This window comes from Panthera tigris, chromosome D2 (genome assembly GCF_018350195.1).
Source record: "Panthera tigris isolate Pti1 chromosome D2, P.tigris_Pti1_mat1.1, whole genome shotgun sequence".
Taxonomy (NCBI): domain Eukaryota; kingdom Metazoa; phylum Chordata; class Mammalia; order Carnivora; family Felidae; genus Panthera; species Panthera tigris.
Window position 1 is genome coordinate 63,835,744 of NC_056670.1, and position 15,260 is coordinate 63,851,003.

Here is a 15,260-nt window from a genome sequence, read left to right on the forward strand (position 1 = left end):
TCTGCTTAGAGATGAACCAACAGAGGAAAGTGACTTTCCTAAGGTCACGCAGCTAGGAAACATCCACTCTGGGGTGTGAACCAAAGAAGTTTGATTTTAGAGCTCGTGCTCTAGCCAGCTGACAAATGCTCAAAAGACCTTTCCCTTTTTAACAAATTAGCTATTAAGAGTCAGCATCCACTGATTACTTAAATACATTCCAGGCACTGGCAAATGCACTTTATACATGTTCTCATTTCTTACACGGCTCTTGCTGTTTTGCTCCAGCAGGCTAGGCCCTGTTCTGCCCTGAGGCCTTGGCTTAGACACCCCTCTCGAGGCACCTGCCAGTCTTCAAGTCTCAGTTCCAGGAACCACTCTTCTGGAATGCTCTTCCTGACTCCCCTGATCTGAGTTAAATGACTCAGCTAGAAGACAAGGACTAGATGAGCTTTGTTAGACATGCCAGTTCCATTCTAACGGGGTTCATTGTCTTTGTCTCTGTCACATATGAGTACTTAATATATTTTTATTTTTTTTAATGTTTATTTATTTTTGAGACAGAGAGAGACAGAGCATGAACGGGGGAGGGTCAGAGAGAGGGAGACACAGAATCTGAAACAGGCTCCAGGCTCTGAGCTGTCAGCACAGAGCCCAACGCGGGGCTTGAACTCACTGACCGCGAGATCATGACCTGAGCCGAAGTCGACCACTCAACCGACTGAGCCACCCAGGTGCCCCATTAATATATTTTTAAAGTCAGAATATCAAAGTGAGGATGGTGCCTGTGTCCTCTTAATGGCAACAGTTGAATCTTCTTAGTGAAAAATGGTCACTAATTCATTCAATAGTTTTAGAGTGCTGCCATATGTCAGACATTATTCTAGGTGCTGGGGACACCTGGTACTTGCTGGGGCTTATGTATTATTGAGGGAGGCAGGCACTGAACACACAAAGCAGGGGTACGTGATAGAGTGCTAGTTTTGTGTCTCAGAAGAAATGACACTGGAGCAGTGACCTGAATAAAGTGAAGGCGTGCACCATTTGTGATGCATCGGGGTGAGGGTTGAGCAAGTGCAAAATCTTGAGGAGGAAGTTTGCTCGCCATGTTTAGGGACTAGCAAGAAAGCCCAAGTGGCTGCAGGGGAGAAATGGAGGGAAAGAGTGGAAGCCAAGGAGACCTAGGATCCAGGACGCATAGCATGTTGGCTTGTAGGCCATGAAGTACGCATATGTTTGCATGGGTTCATTCAAATGTGTGCAATTTACCTTTCATATTCCCACCTTGTCCTCTTGTATTCATTTACTTTTTGTGCATTTGACATACCTAGTTTCTGCTGCCCCAAACCTAGCTTTTAAGCATCTCTTCTATGTACAGAGGGTGCAGTCTGAGCTAGGGGAGCCGTGGAAGCGAAACTCCAGTCCCTGGAGGCCCCCAGCTGGCTGGCTGCGCTCAATCCAGAGCTGAACAAGCTGGCAGAGGCAGCTCCATGACAAACGTGCCTGTGGTGCCGAAGAAGGGCGGCAGGTGGCGCTGCATCACTCCATATGAATCTTTGCTGCAAGGTGGTTGAGGGAAATGGGAAATTACTTGCGTGACTCGGGTTTCCCTTCTCTTTTCTTGTTTAGTCCTAATGTGCTGCAGGAAGCAGCTGACGCCTGTGAAGCTGGACATCGTGCAAGCGCGTCTGTGTGTGTGTGTGTGTGTGTGTACACGTGCAACCACACACACAATGATCATTTGGGACTGACTACCATTTGTCCTGGAGACCTCTGACTGTAGAATTGAATATTGTGTATGCATTACATTGATGTCTGTCTGAAATGTAAAAAATGCTCTAGGAGAAACTAAAGTAGTTCAAAGTATAAAGATGATATCCTAAAACAGAGTCCCTTAAACTGCAATGTGCATACGGATTATACTAATCTGTTCAAGGCAGATTATGGGCACGTTTCTAGAAATTCCAATACAGCAGGTCTGGAATGAACATTGCATTATTATCATGCAGTTCTGGGGTGGGTGACTCATTCAACCACACTTTACAAAACTCAAGTCTAACATTTGCTGGCCAAGATAACAATCATGTGAAAAGTTGCAAAACTACATAGGTTTTCAACAAACTGATCACTTCACCCTAAGGTAAGAGCAGAAAGGCATCTGTAAATGGTACCTATGTTAGGAGGTAATTGCAGAGAGATCTAGAAAGGACTACAAAATCTAGCTCAACTACTTATTTTTAACCTTTCATTCTGCTAATCTGCACAGTATTCGGTGGCTTTTTTCTTGCAAGTCCGGCTGAGATGGGGCAGCTTTCTGACCAGAAATGTGCATGTCCTCTAAATTCTACCCGCTCCCACCAGCTGAGGCCAACACTGGCTGCACCACCACAAGTCCCGTTAGTTTGCAAACTAGCAGAGCACAGTAAATACTATCCCCAAGAACTTTCTGTCAGGTTACCACAGATTACCCAACCTCCCAGTGGGAATGGCTCGCCCACTCCTGGAAACTTTACAGCAGGCACATCCTCTCCACTTGTTTCTGATGACTTCTGCAAACCCGTACTAAAAACTAAAACAAGAACAAAACCAAAACTCTCTGATTTGGACTCAAATCACCTTTCCGACTTGGAGGGTAGAGAGAATCTTTCTTCAAGACAGGAAATGGGGGAGAATTCTGGGCAAAGGGGAGGGTGTTAGTGAGAGAAGCGGAGGGTAGGCTTGGCGAACTGACCTAACGGTTGCTGCTCAGAACCCACTAAGTAGAAACGCACGTGCTACTTTGTGATGATGGGAAATCAAAGGCTTTGCTAGTTGACAGGTCACAGCATATTTTGCTTGAAAGAACCTTTGAGAAACAAGATGTGCCTTCCTCACATGACAGCAGAAAATCTAGGCTCAGAGAAATGGAGTGACTTGGCCAGGAGTTTGGGCCAACTCCCAACTCAGTCCAGTGTTTGGGTTTCGTTTTTTTCTACAAAGACCACCCCCAGCCCTGCCCCCATACCCTGGTACTGTGGCCCAAAATGGCCAAGAGACCCTTCAGGTTTGAGATTCGGGGGAATGTTAATCAATTACGGCCTTGTTCTGACTTTGTCTTAGTATACGATGGTGTCAAAGCACTTCTCCCACCTTCGTTTGCTCCATCTGCAAGAAAGGGCCGATGTTGCCTGTCATGGTACAAGTGTCAGGAGAAGCAAAGGAGGGCATGTGCCTTTGCACGGTGACATGAACTTTAGGAGAGAAGTGGGGACGTGAGCAAATATGTCAGACCTGCCGAAACTGCTTATGACGGGGGTTTTAGATGTATGTGAGTTAAAGAAAGTTTAGAAAAAAATCCTGCTTTGATGCAGTTAGGAAAAAAGAGTTCATTCTTATCCCCAAGGCCAGGCTTAGAAAGGGTTCCATTACATGAAGTATGCTTATCCAACCACTTAACCCAAGATAAGCCTAACAAAATTGCAATCAGAACACAAAACTTTCCAGGGGCGCCTGGGTGGCTCAGTCAGTTAAGCATCTGACTTCAGCTCAGGTCATGGTCTTGTGATTTGTGAATTCGAGCCCTGCATGGGGCTCTGTGCTGACAGCTCAGAGCCTGGAGCCTGCTTCATTCTGTGTCTCCTTCTCTCTCTGTCCTGCCCCAACTTGTGCTCTGTCTCTCTCTATCAAAAATAAATAAAGGTAAAAAACAAAAAATTTAAAAAAAAGGAAGAACACAAAATTTTCCATTACTAACCATCTGCCATTAAGGTGAAAGTCAAAGTACTGAGCCACTCACTCAACTAGGCTAATGAGAAAAAAAAAAAAGCCACTGAAAAAAGCAGTACATTTCTTCTAGAAGCCATGGCTTCAGCAACCTTTAATCTCTGTGCTGTTTTCCTTCCCAGGGTTGAGTAAGGTTGGGAGAAAACCAGGTTAGGGAGCTAGCTCTCAGAGGATCTGATCATGTTTAAGGGGTGAGGAAGAATCCACAGGGTGACCAAGACACCAAGGTGTGGATGATCTATGGGAGAGCCTGAGAAACTGCGACACAAAGCTAATGCTGAACTTGAACTTGGTATTTACACATGGTTAGCATGTGGTAGATGTTTCATACACAGGCGAGATATGGAATAAAATCACTGTAATTCTTCAGGAGAGCCTGAATGGCTGTAAGGATAAAATCCCCCTTACAGAATAAGCCATGGAAAAACGACAGGTTGCTAGGTAGGTGGCCATTCTCAGCAAATGTACCAGCATTTGTGTGGCAAGTTAGTTTTGCTACTAATAACCAATGTTGGTGAGGTACTTCTGAGAGATTTTCTGATTATTCCTTAATAAGAAAGATTACTTCTTAGCAAGAGGCAACTCCAGAAAGTCCATACAGGACAGCCTGGGGTGGGACAGTCATGGAGTCAGCAGGAAGGGAGCCTATGGAAGGCACCTTGAACCTATGTAGTGGTACAGCAAGGAGTTCATGTTCCTTCGGGACAATCTGTGAAGGAGTGGAGGGGATAAGGGTTGGTGGAGACAAGCTGCATCACTGACTAGACTGACCTCAGTGATCAAGAGCTGGCACTCCAGAGTCTGGCAGACCTGAGTCTGCAGCCTGGCTTTGCCAGATAGTAGGTCTACAAATGCATTATTCAAATTCCCTGACACCCACAGCTCTTTGTAAGTAGGGTTTCTAATAGTGCCTACTTCCTCAGGTCATTTTGAGACGTGAGATCATACATGCAAAGAGCTTGCTTAGCCCAAAAGTGGTCACATAGTAATTGCTTCATAAACTTCAGCTGAAAAGAGGCAGGAGGAGTGGGCACACTGGGAATCTTGTACAACTTTGCTTCAACCCAAAGGAGGGAGGATGCGTTTCTTCAAAGCCTTTTTGTCATGAGTGTACAGGAGAGAAAGATCAAGAATTATTGGTATTGCTGAAATCCTCAGTAATTAACAATCACTTGGGGAATCCCTGGATACTCTTGTCCTCCCACGAGACCAAAGAAGCTTAAGAAAAAAAGATTCGAGTTGGTATGTCCTATACTCAGTTTAGTTTCATGGGCAAGGGGCAGGTGGGAGGCATGGGATACTGCCTGGCCTTAATATTCTTCGCTTAGAATTTGGAATTAGTTTGGACCAGGCTGTCCATAAAAGGAGCTTTCATTTTAGGAGGCCAGTGCCTTCTCCATCAGGCCACCGGGGCTTCACATAGCTACTTTCATTCTAAAGCAAAGCATTCTGTAGCAATCTAAAGATGTCCTAAGCCTGTTTGGGGATGCCCCCACCCCTGCCACAAGGGGCCTTCACGGCGCACGTTTGTACTACACGCAGCTCAGCAGCAGTCATGATGTCGTCAGACTTAACACATCTTTAGATTCCTCCGTGGGGCAAGCGCTTCGACACCTCTTGGAACTGCTTCTTCATGCAGCTGCCACAACACTGTTTACACTCTTTCCCTCTCTTGACACCAACTTGTCTCTAGCACCGAATCATCACGGATAAAAGCCCAGGAAACACACTTTCAAAACAGGAGCACGAGTCTAAAAGAGTTATCAACAGTGAGGTGTATCATGGGAAGAGAAGAATAATGAGATGGGGAGAAATTCCATCACTAGTGCTAATTCTCAATGCAGTAGACTGAGCCATACATGGGAGTTGTTTTCAAACGTTTCTCGCTTAAAAAAAAAAAAAAAAAAAGACAAATCCATATTCAGTCACACAGCTCAGCAAATTGCTTAGGCCCAGCCGTAGACACAGGTGTTTGATCTCAGAAGCATCTGGAAGACGCACAGGAAGTGCCATGAGACCAATTTCAGGCAACGCAAATTCTAGGATTCTTCAAACTCTGTCCCCTGTTTTTATTTTCTCCCCATTTGGCTCTCTTATTCTCCTCTCCCCTTCTACTCAAAGATAACTTGTGAGCTGCTTCTAGATACGACATTTGGGGTTATATGTTAAAAGGACACAGCATTTAAAATATGTCATAAACCAACAACAGTAATAACATACAAGTTACATGTAAGTACAGGACGGCGCTGTCCGACCCCAGACCGTTGTCCACCTGCACCGTCACTCGGAAAATGCCCACGTTGTGATAGACATGTTTGATGCCATCTTCCATGGAGCTGAGGTTGACATAAGACACTGCAACGCCATCACCAAAGTCCACTTGGATGAGTGTCCTCTGGACGTCACCCTGAAAAACAGCCCAACATCAGGAAAGGGGAGTTGGTGCTTGCTGCCTCCGCTCTAGGGGCTTCTCCTGGTTCCTGGCTCCGGGAAAATGGCACACTCTGGCTCCCTCCTACAGCTGGGAGCATCTGTCTGTGTTTGACAGAATCCCTGTGACATTCCCTAGCAGACAGGAGCTACCGACCAAGATGGACGGTCTCCAAATCTGAAGGGCACTGATGACCGAAAGTTTCAAGGTTTGGAAAAATTCAGTGTTCGTTAATCAGCTCTAATTTGATATTCAATTTCTCAGGGGGATTTGTTTATGCTCTTAGCATCCATGTGAATAAAAGGTATACACACACAGCTTTAAAAATTCAGCCTACCCCACATGGTCACAGACCTCTCCCATGTGTTCGGAACACCTGGGCCCCTTATTTCTGGTTCCCTAACCATATAAGGAGAAGCATAAAAGACATCTTGCCTCACACCTAATATGACATTGGACTCAGCCCTGTTATTAAGATAATAAAGGTTAATGCTTTCATACTTCAGCATTTTGTGCTATCAAAATGATAACATTTTATTCTTCACAGAATCTTAGTGGGGAGAGAAAAAAACAGGCCAATATTTGTCCATTTTACAGGTGGGGAAGCTGAACGTTTTAATTATCTGTTCAAGGTTAACATGGCTAATTAGCAGCAGACCTGGATTTGAGCCCATCTCCCTGGATTTGCAGCTCATTCATTACAGGCGGGTAGAGCACTGATGGCTCCCTGTGCTTGGATCCCAGTGTGCCAGTAACAGGCTGAATGACTTTATGCATTCAGCCTCCTTGGGTCTCCATTACCTCATCTATGAAATGGGCATAAGAATACCTTACTTTCTTAACTTGAAAGGTTGTTCTAAGACATGTGAGTTAATCAGTCATCTGTAAAACTCTGCTTCAAAATAAATTACTGTCAAAACAACACAGCTGTGAAGGACCTGCCATAACCCTTTTTACAGCTGGATTGGAATCCTACCATTCTAATATTCCCACCAGTAGGCCAGGAGAGGGAGGATCAGGTCTGCTTTATGAAATCCGAGACCTGTAAGAAAATTGCCTTTTGGAATAACAGCAGAGATTATTTAGGAACAAAGTTGCTTAGACCTTAACCACAAAAAACAGCTTCCTTCCCATGCAGCCCATCCTTTACCAAGTTTCAAGTTTTCTGTTTGTTTTCTTAGCTTTTCCCATTTTAACTGGGAGAAAAAAAACCTAAAAGCAAGCAAACAAACAAACACCTTTTAAATAAAAAAAAATATTTTCGATTAAGTAAGGTTCATCTGGTATCATATTTTTTTGAAAAGGCCAAGTTTAAAATGCTGACATTTAAAAGGCTAATTCACAAGGAAAGGAAAAGCCGTTCAAATCCTATGAATCTCCATGACCTACTGTTCTGTTCTATGCCCAGACAAGCACTGTGTGGGGGGCACACTAGCTAACTCTCAGTAGGGCATGGGCAAGAACTCTCCCCTAGGGTGGGAGAAAGAAACCCCACTCAGAACTACAAGACAGATGAGCCACAAGCCCAGACATGGTGCAGTTACCTGAATTCCCTTCACTAATAAATATAAATGTCAACCATTCTTGCTGACTTGTCCTTCATTTGCACAAATCAGACTGATCAATTTCTCATGCTGTTTCTGCTCATTTCTCTCATGTTTTCTGGATTTTCAACAGAGTTGCTGCCAGACAACCATAGGTATGGGCACAGAAGAAGAAACCACCTTAAGATCTCACATCATTTGGGACAAGTGTCCCGGGAATGATCAGGAATAGCTAGGGTTAACTGGGTTAACCGAGGAACAAGACAGGAAATATAATTTCTGAGAAGGCGAGAGGGAGCTAGCAGGAGAGCTCAAGCAAACTAGTGTGCAGGCACTTGAGTAGGAGGGAGGGGCAGGAAGGGAGAAAAGGAGAGACTGAGAGGGACAGTGAGTGAGGGGGAGAGAGAGGGGAAGGGGTGAGAGGGAGGGAGGGAAGGAGGGAGCCAGGGAGGGAGGGAGGGAGGGAGTTTGAAACAGAGACTGAGAAAGAAAGAGAAGTTTAGGAGCACCTGGGTGGCCAATTAAGCATCAGACTTTTTTTTTGTTTTTTAATGTTTATTTATTTTTGAGAGAGAGAGTGAGACAGAGTGTGAGCAGGGGAGGGCCAGAGAGAGAGGGAGACACAGAATCTGAAGCAGGCTTTAGGCTCTGAGCTGTCAGCACAGAGCCCAATATGGGGCCTGAACTCCAGAGCTGCGAGATCATGACCTGAGCTGAAGTCGGACACTTAACCCACTGAGCCAGTCAGGCGCCCCAAGTGTCCAACTCTTGATATCAGCTTAGGTCATGATCTTGCGATCAGGAGATCGGCCCCCCATGTGGGAGCATGGAGCCTGCTTAGGTTTTTCTTTCTCTCCCTCCCTCCCTGCCCCTCCCCCACTCACAAGCTCTTTCTCTCTCTATCTCTCTCAAATAAACATTTAAAAAATGTTAAAAAAAAAAAAAGAAAGTGAGCTGAAGGGTTGGTTCTTTGTGGAGACAGAATGGACATCGGGTAACAGTCACCATTTGCAAGAACACAGAGGGGAGATTCACAGCTCAGCTGATTCTACCTTAGCCCCCACGCAACTGGGAAAAGTACAACCTTGGCTGCCCCTGCTGGAGTCCACCTGCCTTGCCCTTCCTGTCTGGTATTCACCGCTCTGCTTTTGTGGGCCTGGATTTAAACCTCTTTCAGCACTTAAAACTCTTCCCAAGTTCTGTCTGGATGACTACTGTCTGTCATGTTAGCCTTCTGGCCTGACAGCATTCTTAATTATCCAGTCACGACAATGCTCCCCATGCATTTAATAGACAAAAGAAGAGAGCCACGGTGTTGGGTCTAATGTATCAGCAGGGCTGACTTCACAGGGAATCATGCTTTTAGGGTATTAGGTCAGGTATTAGGAAGATCTTTCTCTCTCTCTCTCCCTCCCGCCCTCTGACACGAGTGCAGGCCCCCGGGCTTGGTACTCTCCACCGGGAAGCAAGAACTCTGAGGGGCCAAGGTAGCAGATTTTATTCCTGCTGTTGCAGCTTTGCCCACTCAAACGGATCAAACCAGATGCCACACTTTTGCCCTCAGAGGCTCTCAGGTGCTTCCCAAGCCTAACACAGCTGTACCTGCTTCTCTTTGGGGCTCATCAGTCATCAGCCTCTGACTTCCTTGGGCTGAAATTACCATCTGAGACAGAGCTGCCAAGTCGTTTCAGAGAATGAGAAACAGGGCAAGGGCAAGAGAGCCTAAGTCCTTGATCACCATTTGATTAGGCATACTCCCCTACTTTGACTGGCTTTCTGGTCATTCATTCAACCAACCAATGAACCAACCAACGAACCAACTAACAAACCAACTAACCAACCAACCAACCAACCAACCAATTGGCGGATGCTTACTGAATGTCTATCTTGTGTCAGGCATGAAATGGGAAAATGATGGTAAGTAAATTACAACAAACCAAGCAGAACAGATGTGGCCTATTGTTTCAGTGAGACAGATTAAATAATCAAACATAAGTAAAAAGTTATTACAGGGAATGACATCGTGTTGCAAGTTGTACAGTCGGGAGAGGTGGAGAGCTAAAACAAAGGACACCAGTGACTGACATGGAGGTGAGGAGTCCAGGCAAGGGTGACAGAGGGAACCAGATGTGCAAACGCCCTGCAGCAGAAGGGGGGTGATATAATCAAAGGAAGTTAAAGACACAGGAGGGACACATTATTAAATCAGACTGAAGGGGAGAAAAATTACATTTGGGAACTTGGGGCCTAGTTTCTGATTTTTACTTTGTTCCTAAGAGCAATGGGAAGCCATTAAAGTGAGGTTTAGTGGAAGACGGCATGATGATGGTTTTAATTCAAAAAGATCACTCTGGTTACAATATGGAGGGTGAATTGGAAGGAGGCCCAGGTATTCTGGGAAGCTAATTAGGGGGTAGCTCAGGGTAGATGATGGGAGATTGAGATATGAGTTACAACAGGAAATTACATGTACCTTCCTGTCAAAATTAACTCCCATCATTTATTGGTTTTGAAAGCAGTGAATCTCAGATTTTGCTATCAGCATCTCTTGTAGAAATTAAAAGAAAAAATGCTGATGCCCAGTTACCACTCAAGACTCCTCCCCTCTTGGCTCGGGGCCTCTGGGGAAGATGCTCAGTGCTGCTAGGGTCCGAGAAGGTCCAAAGAGGATGTTGGGCTGTGCCGAAGGTTGAGGCCCGTGGGATCGGATGGTTGAATAGTAGGTTTTCTTGTCATTTAATCCATCTGCAGATGAATACAGCATGGCACCAGCTGATGCTATTCTCCTTCCATCTTGGCATGGTGGCGAAGCCTTCCCAGGATGTTTTCGAGGTCTAAGTGTGAAAGGTGCACCAACAAGTCCAGGAATGAAAGAACCGCACTTGTTGTTCAGTGTCTGGTGCACAATTATGTGCAAAAATTCCACACTATCTGTGGCCAAGATTAGTTAACTTCTGGAGGAAAACGAGTTGCTGGCTAATCCGTAAGTAGTTGGTATGAACTCCTCGGTGCTGAGAAGTGTCCTTACTGGCTGTGCCCTCAGTGCCTGATGCAGGGCCTGCAGATCATTCTTTTAATTCAACAAATTTGGACTATTGTCCATTTGTTTGTTCACTGGAGTGCTTCCTTATATATTATCTCGGTTGGCTGTCAGGAGTCCAGGGAGATAGCAAGGGAAGATGTTCTTTTGCTCTGCTACACCAGGAGGACTGGGGCACAGACGGGTTAAATAAGATGCCTGAAATCCCACAGCCAGTGAGACTTAAGGGTTTAAGATTATCTGTGGTTGAACTTTATCCACGCAGTTCAGTCCTTGGTGAACTTCCTTAATTGAAAGGTACTTGTAATAGTTTCCAGCGAGAGAGAAAGATGATAACAAAGGCAAGGCATCACTTTCTTTTCCTGTTAGGCTCCATCCCTGGCTTTGGCTCCCCACCCCCCCCTCACCCTGACAACAGCTTTGTTTAGAAGGGGAAATATGGATTGACGTGAACACCATACTACATTCTTATGTCTTCCTTCTGGTGAAGCAGTGTCACGTTGAAGCCATAAAGAGAATAGACAATATGGGGAACAAGAGGTACTCATAATTCAGCAGTCAGGAAAATGTGTGTATAATTGAGAGTTACTTCAATTCAATAAACCACAAATCATCATTCCTGAAATGGAACCTAGGCTGGCAAATATCTAGGCTACCAGATAACGTTTTTTAGACCTGCTGCCCTTTCGTCATGTGCCCTGATATAGATATAGAACTATTAGCTCAAAAGATGTGCCCGAGAAAAGCACAAAAGCCACATGAAATCCATATGGGGATTCTACAAGGGCATCACTGACTTCTGTAATAGAAAAACAAATGTATCAAATGGCCACTAAGGAGCCGAGATTAACCTGAGGAATGGAAGGTGTATGAACCTATCAGTTCCTGCAACATGGCTTGAGAGGAAAATGGGAAAACAAATGCTATAGTAACTCAACACTGACAGCCTTGTCCCAAGATGAGATTCTAAGACACTCCTGAAGGCATTATAGACTCACTGCAGATAGAAACTGGGCTCATATGTCAGAGTCTGGCCCCTGCAAAGCTCCAGCTTGCCTCAGCCTTCACGAAAATTCAGTTTTGAAAGGGAGCTTAAAGTTCATGTGGCAAAAAGTACGATGCGGAGAACTGACTTGAGTATAACCCATTTTTGTCACAAACAGAAACACAACAGATAACAGTATACATACTATATGTGTGTGTTCTTATGAGCATAAAGGTGATGGTAAATACAGTGCAGCCTGTTAACACTGATTCCACGGAGGGCAAAGAGATGTGAGGTGCAGACAGAGACCAGCACTTAGGATTAAAAGAGGGAGGGAGTAAATAAGAGAAAGTAAAGATTTCACCAAATTTCAAAGGCGGGGGGTGGAGTATGGTACGACACAAGAAATATCACAAAACACACCATTCTATTTCTACCATTAATGTAAATGTTTAAGTATTGACTAGGTATATGAGAAACAACCAGAAGGGGACACAGATTGATCATAGATTGATGATGGAGTACAGCCAACTTTGGTCTTAGATTTCTGTTCTTTCTAATGCTCTTTGGACGACAAAGTACAATCAAAAACTCATCAGGCAGCATTGAATGACAGAAACAAAAATAAGATATTTCAGCCCTTTCTAAGACTAAAAATATTTAGCAGAGTGGGGAGCACAAAGTAAAAGTAACCCACCTGTGCATTGCATAGCCTACTCCCGGTAGGTTTAGTCAGACTCAGGTTAATAGAATCTCAACAAGAAACAGGAAAAGAGATCACTATGGTACACTGAGCCCTGGCTATCAAACAGGAGATTTCTTCAGCTGGTGGAAATAAGTTCATGCGAGCAGTGCTATCCACCTTGTGCTTATTCAGTAAGAGTGAGCTCTGGCAGGTGACTTCTTATATAAAATATGCAAGTAAGACTATTCTAGAACATCTCCTGGTAGTCGCTAAGAGAAAAGACGGCATTTCTTGAAAGTTCACTGTGGCAGAAATAATAACTGCTCTCTGTATAGTATCTCATTTAATCTTCAACCCCAAAAGACTGTTAAGATTTGCCTTGAGTCCCAAGACTAGTTTGAACCAAACTCTCTCTTCTTAACTCCAAGTTCAGCACTCCTACTACTGGTTCACAACTGAAACTATTTTATTGTGCTCATTCCCAGTGGGTGCTCTTGAAGAAAGGATTCACTCATATGTGAAACCAGAAAGCTTTTCTAAGTTCCAGTAGCTAAAACCCTCTAACGGAATGCCAGCATGGATCAAATTGTTCATTAAATAGCAATGTAAGAGGAGTTCAGTATGATATTCCAGGTTCTGTAAAATACCACGGAAGCTGCAAAACTTCTTTGTGAACACCCTGCTGATGTGAGTGCTCAACAGAGTGAGAAGAACTCTAAACAAGAATCAACTGACATGACTGTGTTGAGCCTGCCCTTTTATAATGGTAAACTGAGTCCTTCCAGCACAGGATAACACTAGTCTATAAGAAAAGACAGTTGCAAATGCCCTATCTGCTGTTCCTAAGCAAGTCTTGGTTCTCTCTGGTATCCTTTTCAAGAGCTGCTAGCATTGCTGAAAGCTGAGACTGCCTCACTAGATCTGCTGGGAAAGTGTTTCCTGAAAATGTGGTTCAATTCATGCTCTCTGGGTTTCTCTTCAGCTTAAAAACTGAGCTCTGGACACAATCTCAAGATACTTACATAGTGGCATGATTGCATAATTATAGAGTCAGCTCCTCCCCTTGTCTACTCAGAGATGGTTTTCTCTGGCACAGGTGCCTCCCCAAATATGCAGACCCCCACACCTCTTGCAAGAAAAGGTAGCAGCAGTAAACTTGTACACTCTGACCCGGAGGGAGAATATTCACACAAGGGAGGAGGGCAGTGCATATGGGGTTTTACATTTCACCGGAGAACTCAGGTCCAACAAGGTCAGTGATGCCAGAAGACCAGACTATGGATCCACCAAATCATTTGACTGGATACATATTTCACTTTCCCTAGGATGAAATACAGATGGTTGGGCCCTTCACTGAGGACTCTAATCCTTGGGATTTGCCTATCTAAGTATCCAAACACTTCTGGATCTAATGCTCAGACCAAGAATTTCCAACTGGAACATTACAAAATGGTTTAATCCTTCATTTCCAAATGAGCCATAGCACCATGTGTTTGAAACGAACAGCAAATTTCCACATTCTCTTTTTGTGTCTTTTGTACTTGGTGTCTGGCTTAGAATGGAACAGAATACCATAAGGCAGGAAGGACATTTGGCTTGTGTAAGCAGATCAATAACTATAAGCCGAGGTCTGCTTACGGCATCTAGACACTGGTAGATAGAGCTCATACTTGTGACCCATTATTTTTTAAAAACACTTTTTAGGTAATATAGGACATCAGTACACTGTTACCACTACATGGTGGCTTTAGGAATCCCCACAGCAAGCTTTGGTAGGAAAACTAGGGTGCCACCAAATGACAAAAATCATGTAAATATTTTTAAATAATTTTAAAAAATCAGTCTAAAGCATTCAGGTATGGAATAAGAGCAAAATGGTGCTTAAAAAAAGGAGTAGGGAGATTCCTTTAGGAATAAACTTATGCAATGAATTTTTCCTACATATTTTTATGTAGTAAAATATATAATAGAAATATGTTAGGTTTGGGGCGCCTGGGTGGCTCAATCTTTTAAGCATCCGACTCTTGATTTCAGCTCAGGACATGATCTCATAGTTCATGAGATTGTTCCCCGTATCAGGCTCTGTGCTAACACTGCGGAGCCTGCTTGGGATTCTCTCTGTCCTCTCTCTGCCCCTCCCTTGTATGTGCTCTCTCTCTCTCTCTCTCTCTCAAAATGAAAAAAACTTAGAAAATACTTTATAGAAATATGTTAGCTTAATTAGAAGAAGAAAAATAAGAGAGAAAGTCATGGAAAATTTATAAAGAAAATGTAGGAAACACATCAAATGAGGAAAAAGAAAATTCAAATTGCTCATAATTGTATCACCCAGAGATGACATTGTTAGATTGGTGAATGTTATAGTAACCAATGAGAAGCACTTGAACATGTGCAAACGCGTAGACACACACACACACACACACACACACACACACAATCCTGGAATCATTATACTGTTTTATGTTATGCTTTCAAAATTTCTAAATAGCGTTCAAAACTTTTATATCTAGCATCACTTGCTAGACTTAACCAAAGTCATAAGATATCTCTGAAATGGATATATGATTTCTTGCCCCAGATGCTTATTTCCTCACTTTTCCAAATTATTAGGTTCTTGAGAGATCTAAGTGACTTTATAGAGGTCTACGGAGTACTGTATGAAGAAGAAGTGCCCTACAGAGTCATCTTGGGAGTTGGAAGACTCTGGTTATATGCCCTTTGAAATGCAATTTACGTTTGAACCTCAATTTCTTTACTTATAAAAATAGGCATAATGACCATGAGCCAAATCATCAAATTTAGGGTAGGTGACCTGCTATTTTTCATAATTGTAT

At 43.8% G+C, this 15,260-nt stretch overlaps 1 protein-coding gene across 5 annotated transcripts in view; it reads right to left on the bottom strand.

The window, feature by feature from the left end:
- The window catches only part of SORCS1 (sortilin related VPS10 domain containing receptor 1), a 501,774-nt gene that overhangs the window by 46,729 nt on the left and 439,785 nt on the right, over positions 1-15,260 (bottom strand). For all 5 annotated transcript variants that reach the window (XM_042960645.1, XM_042960644.1, XM_042960643.1 and 2 more), the window contains exon 19: positions 5,962-6,148. In XM_042960645.1, the coding sequence (XP_042816579.1) occupies positions 5,962-6,148 (187 nt within the window). The remainder of the gene's footprint in view (positions 1-5,961; positions 6,149-15,260) is intronic.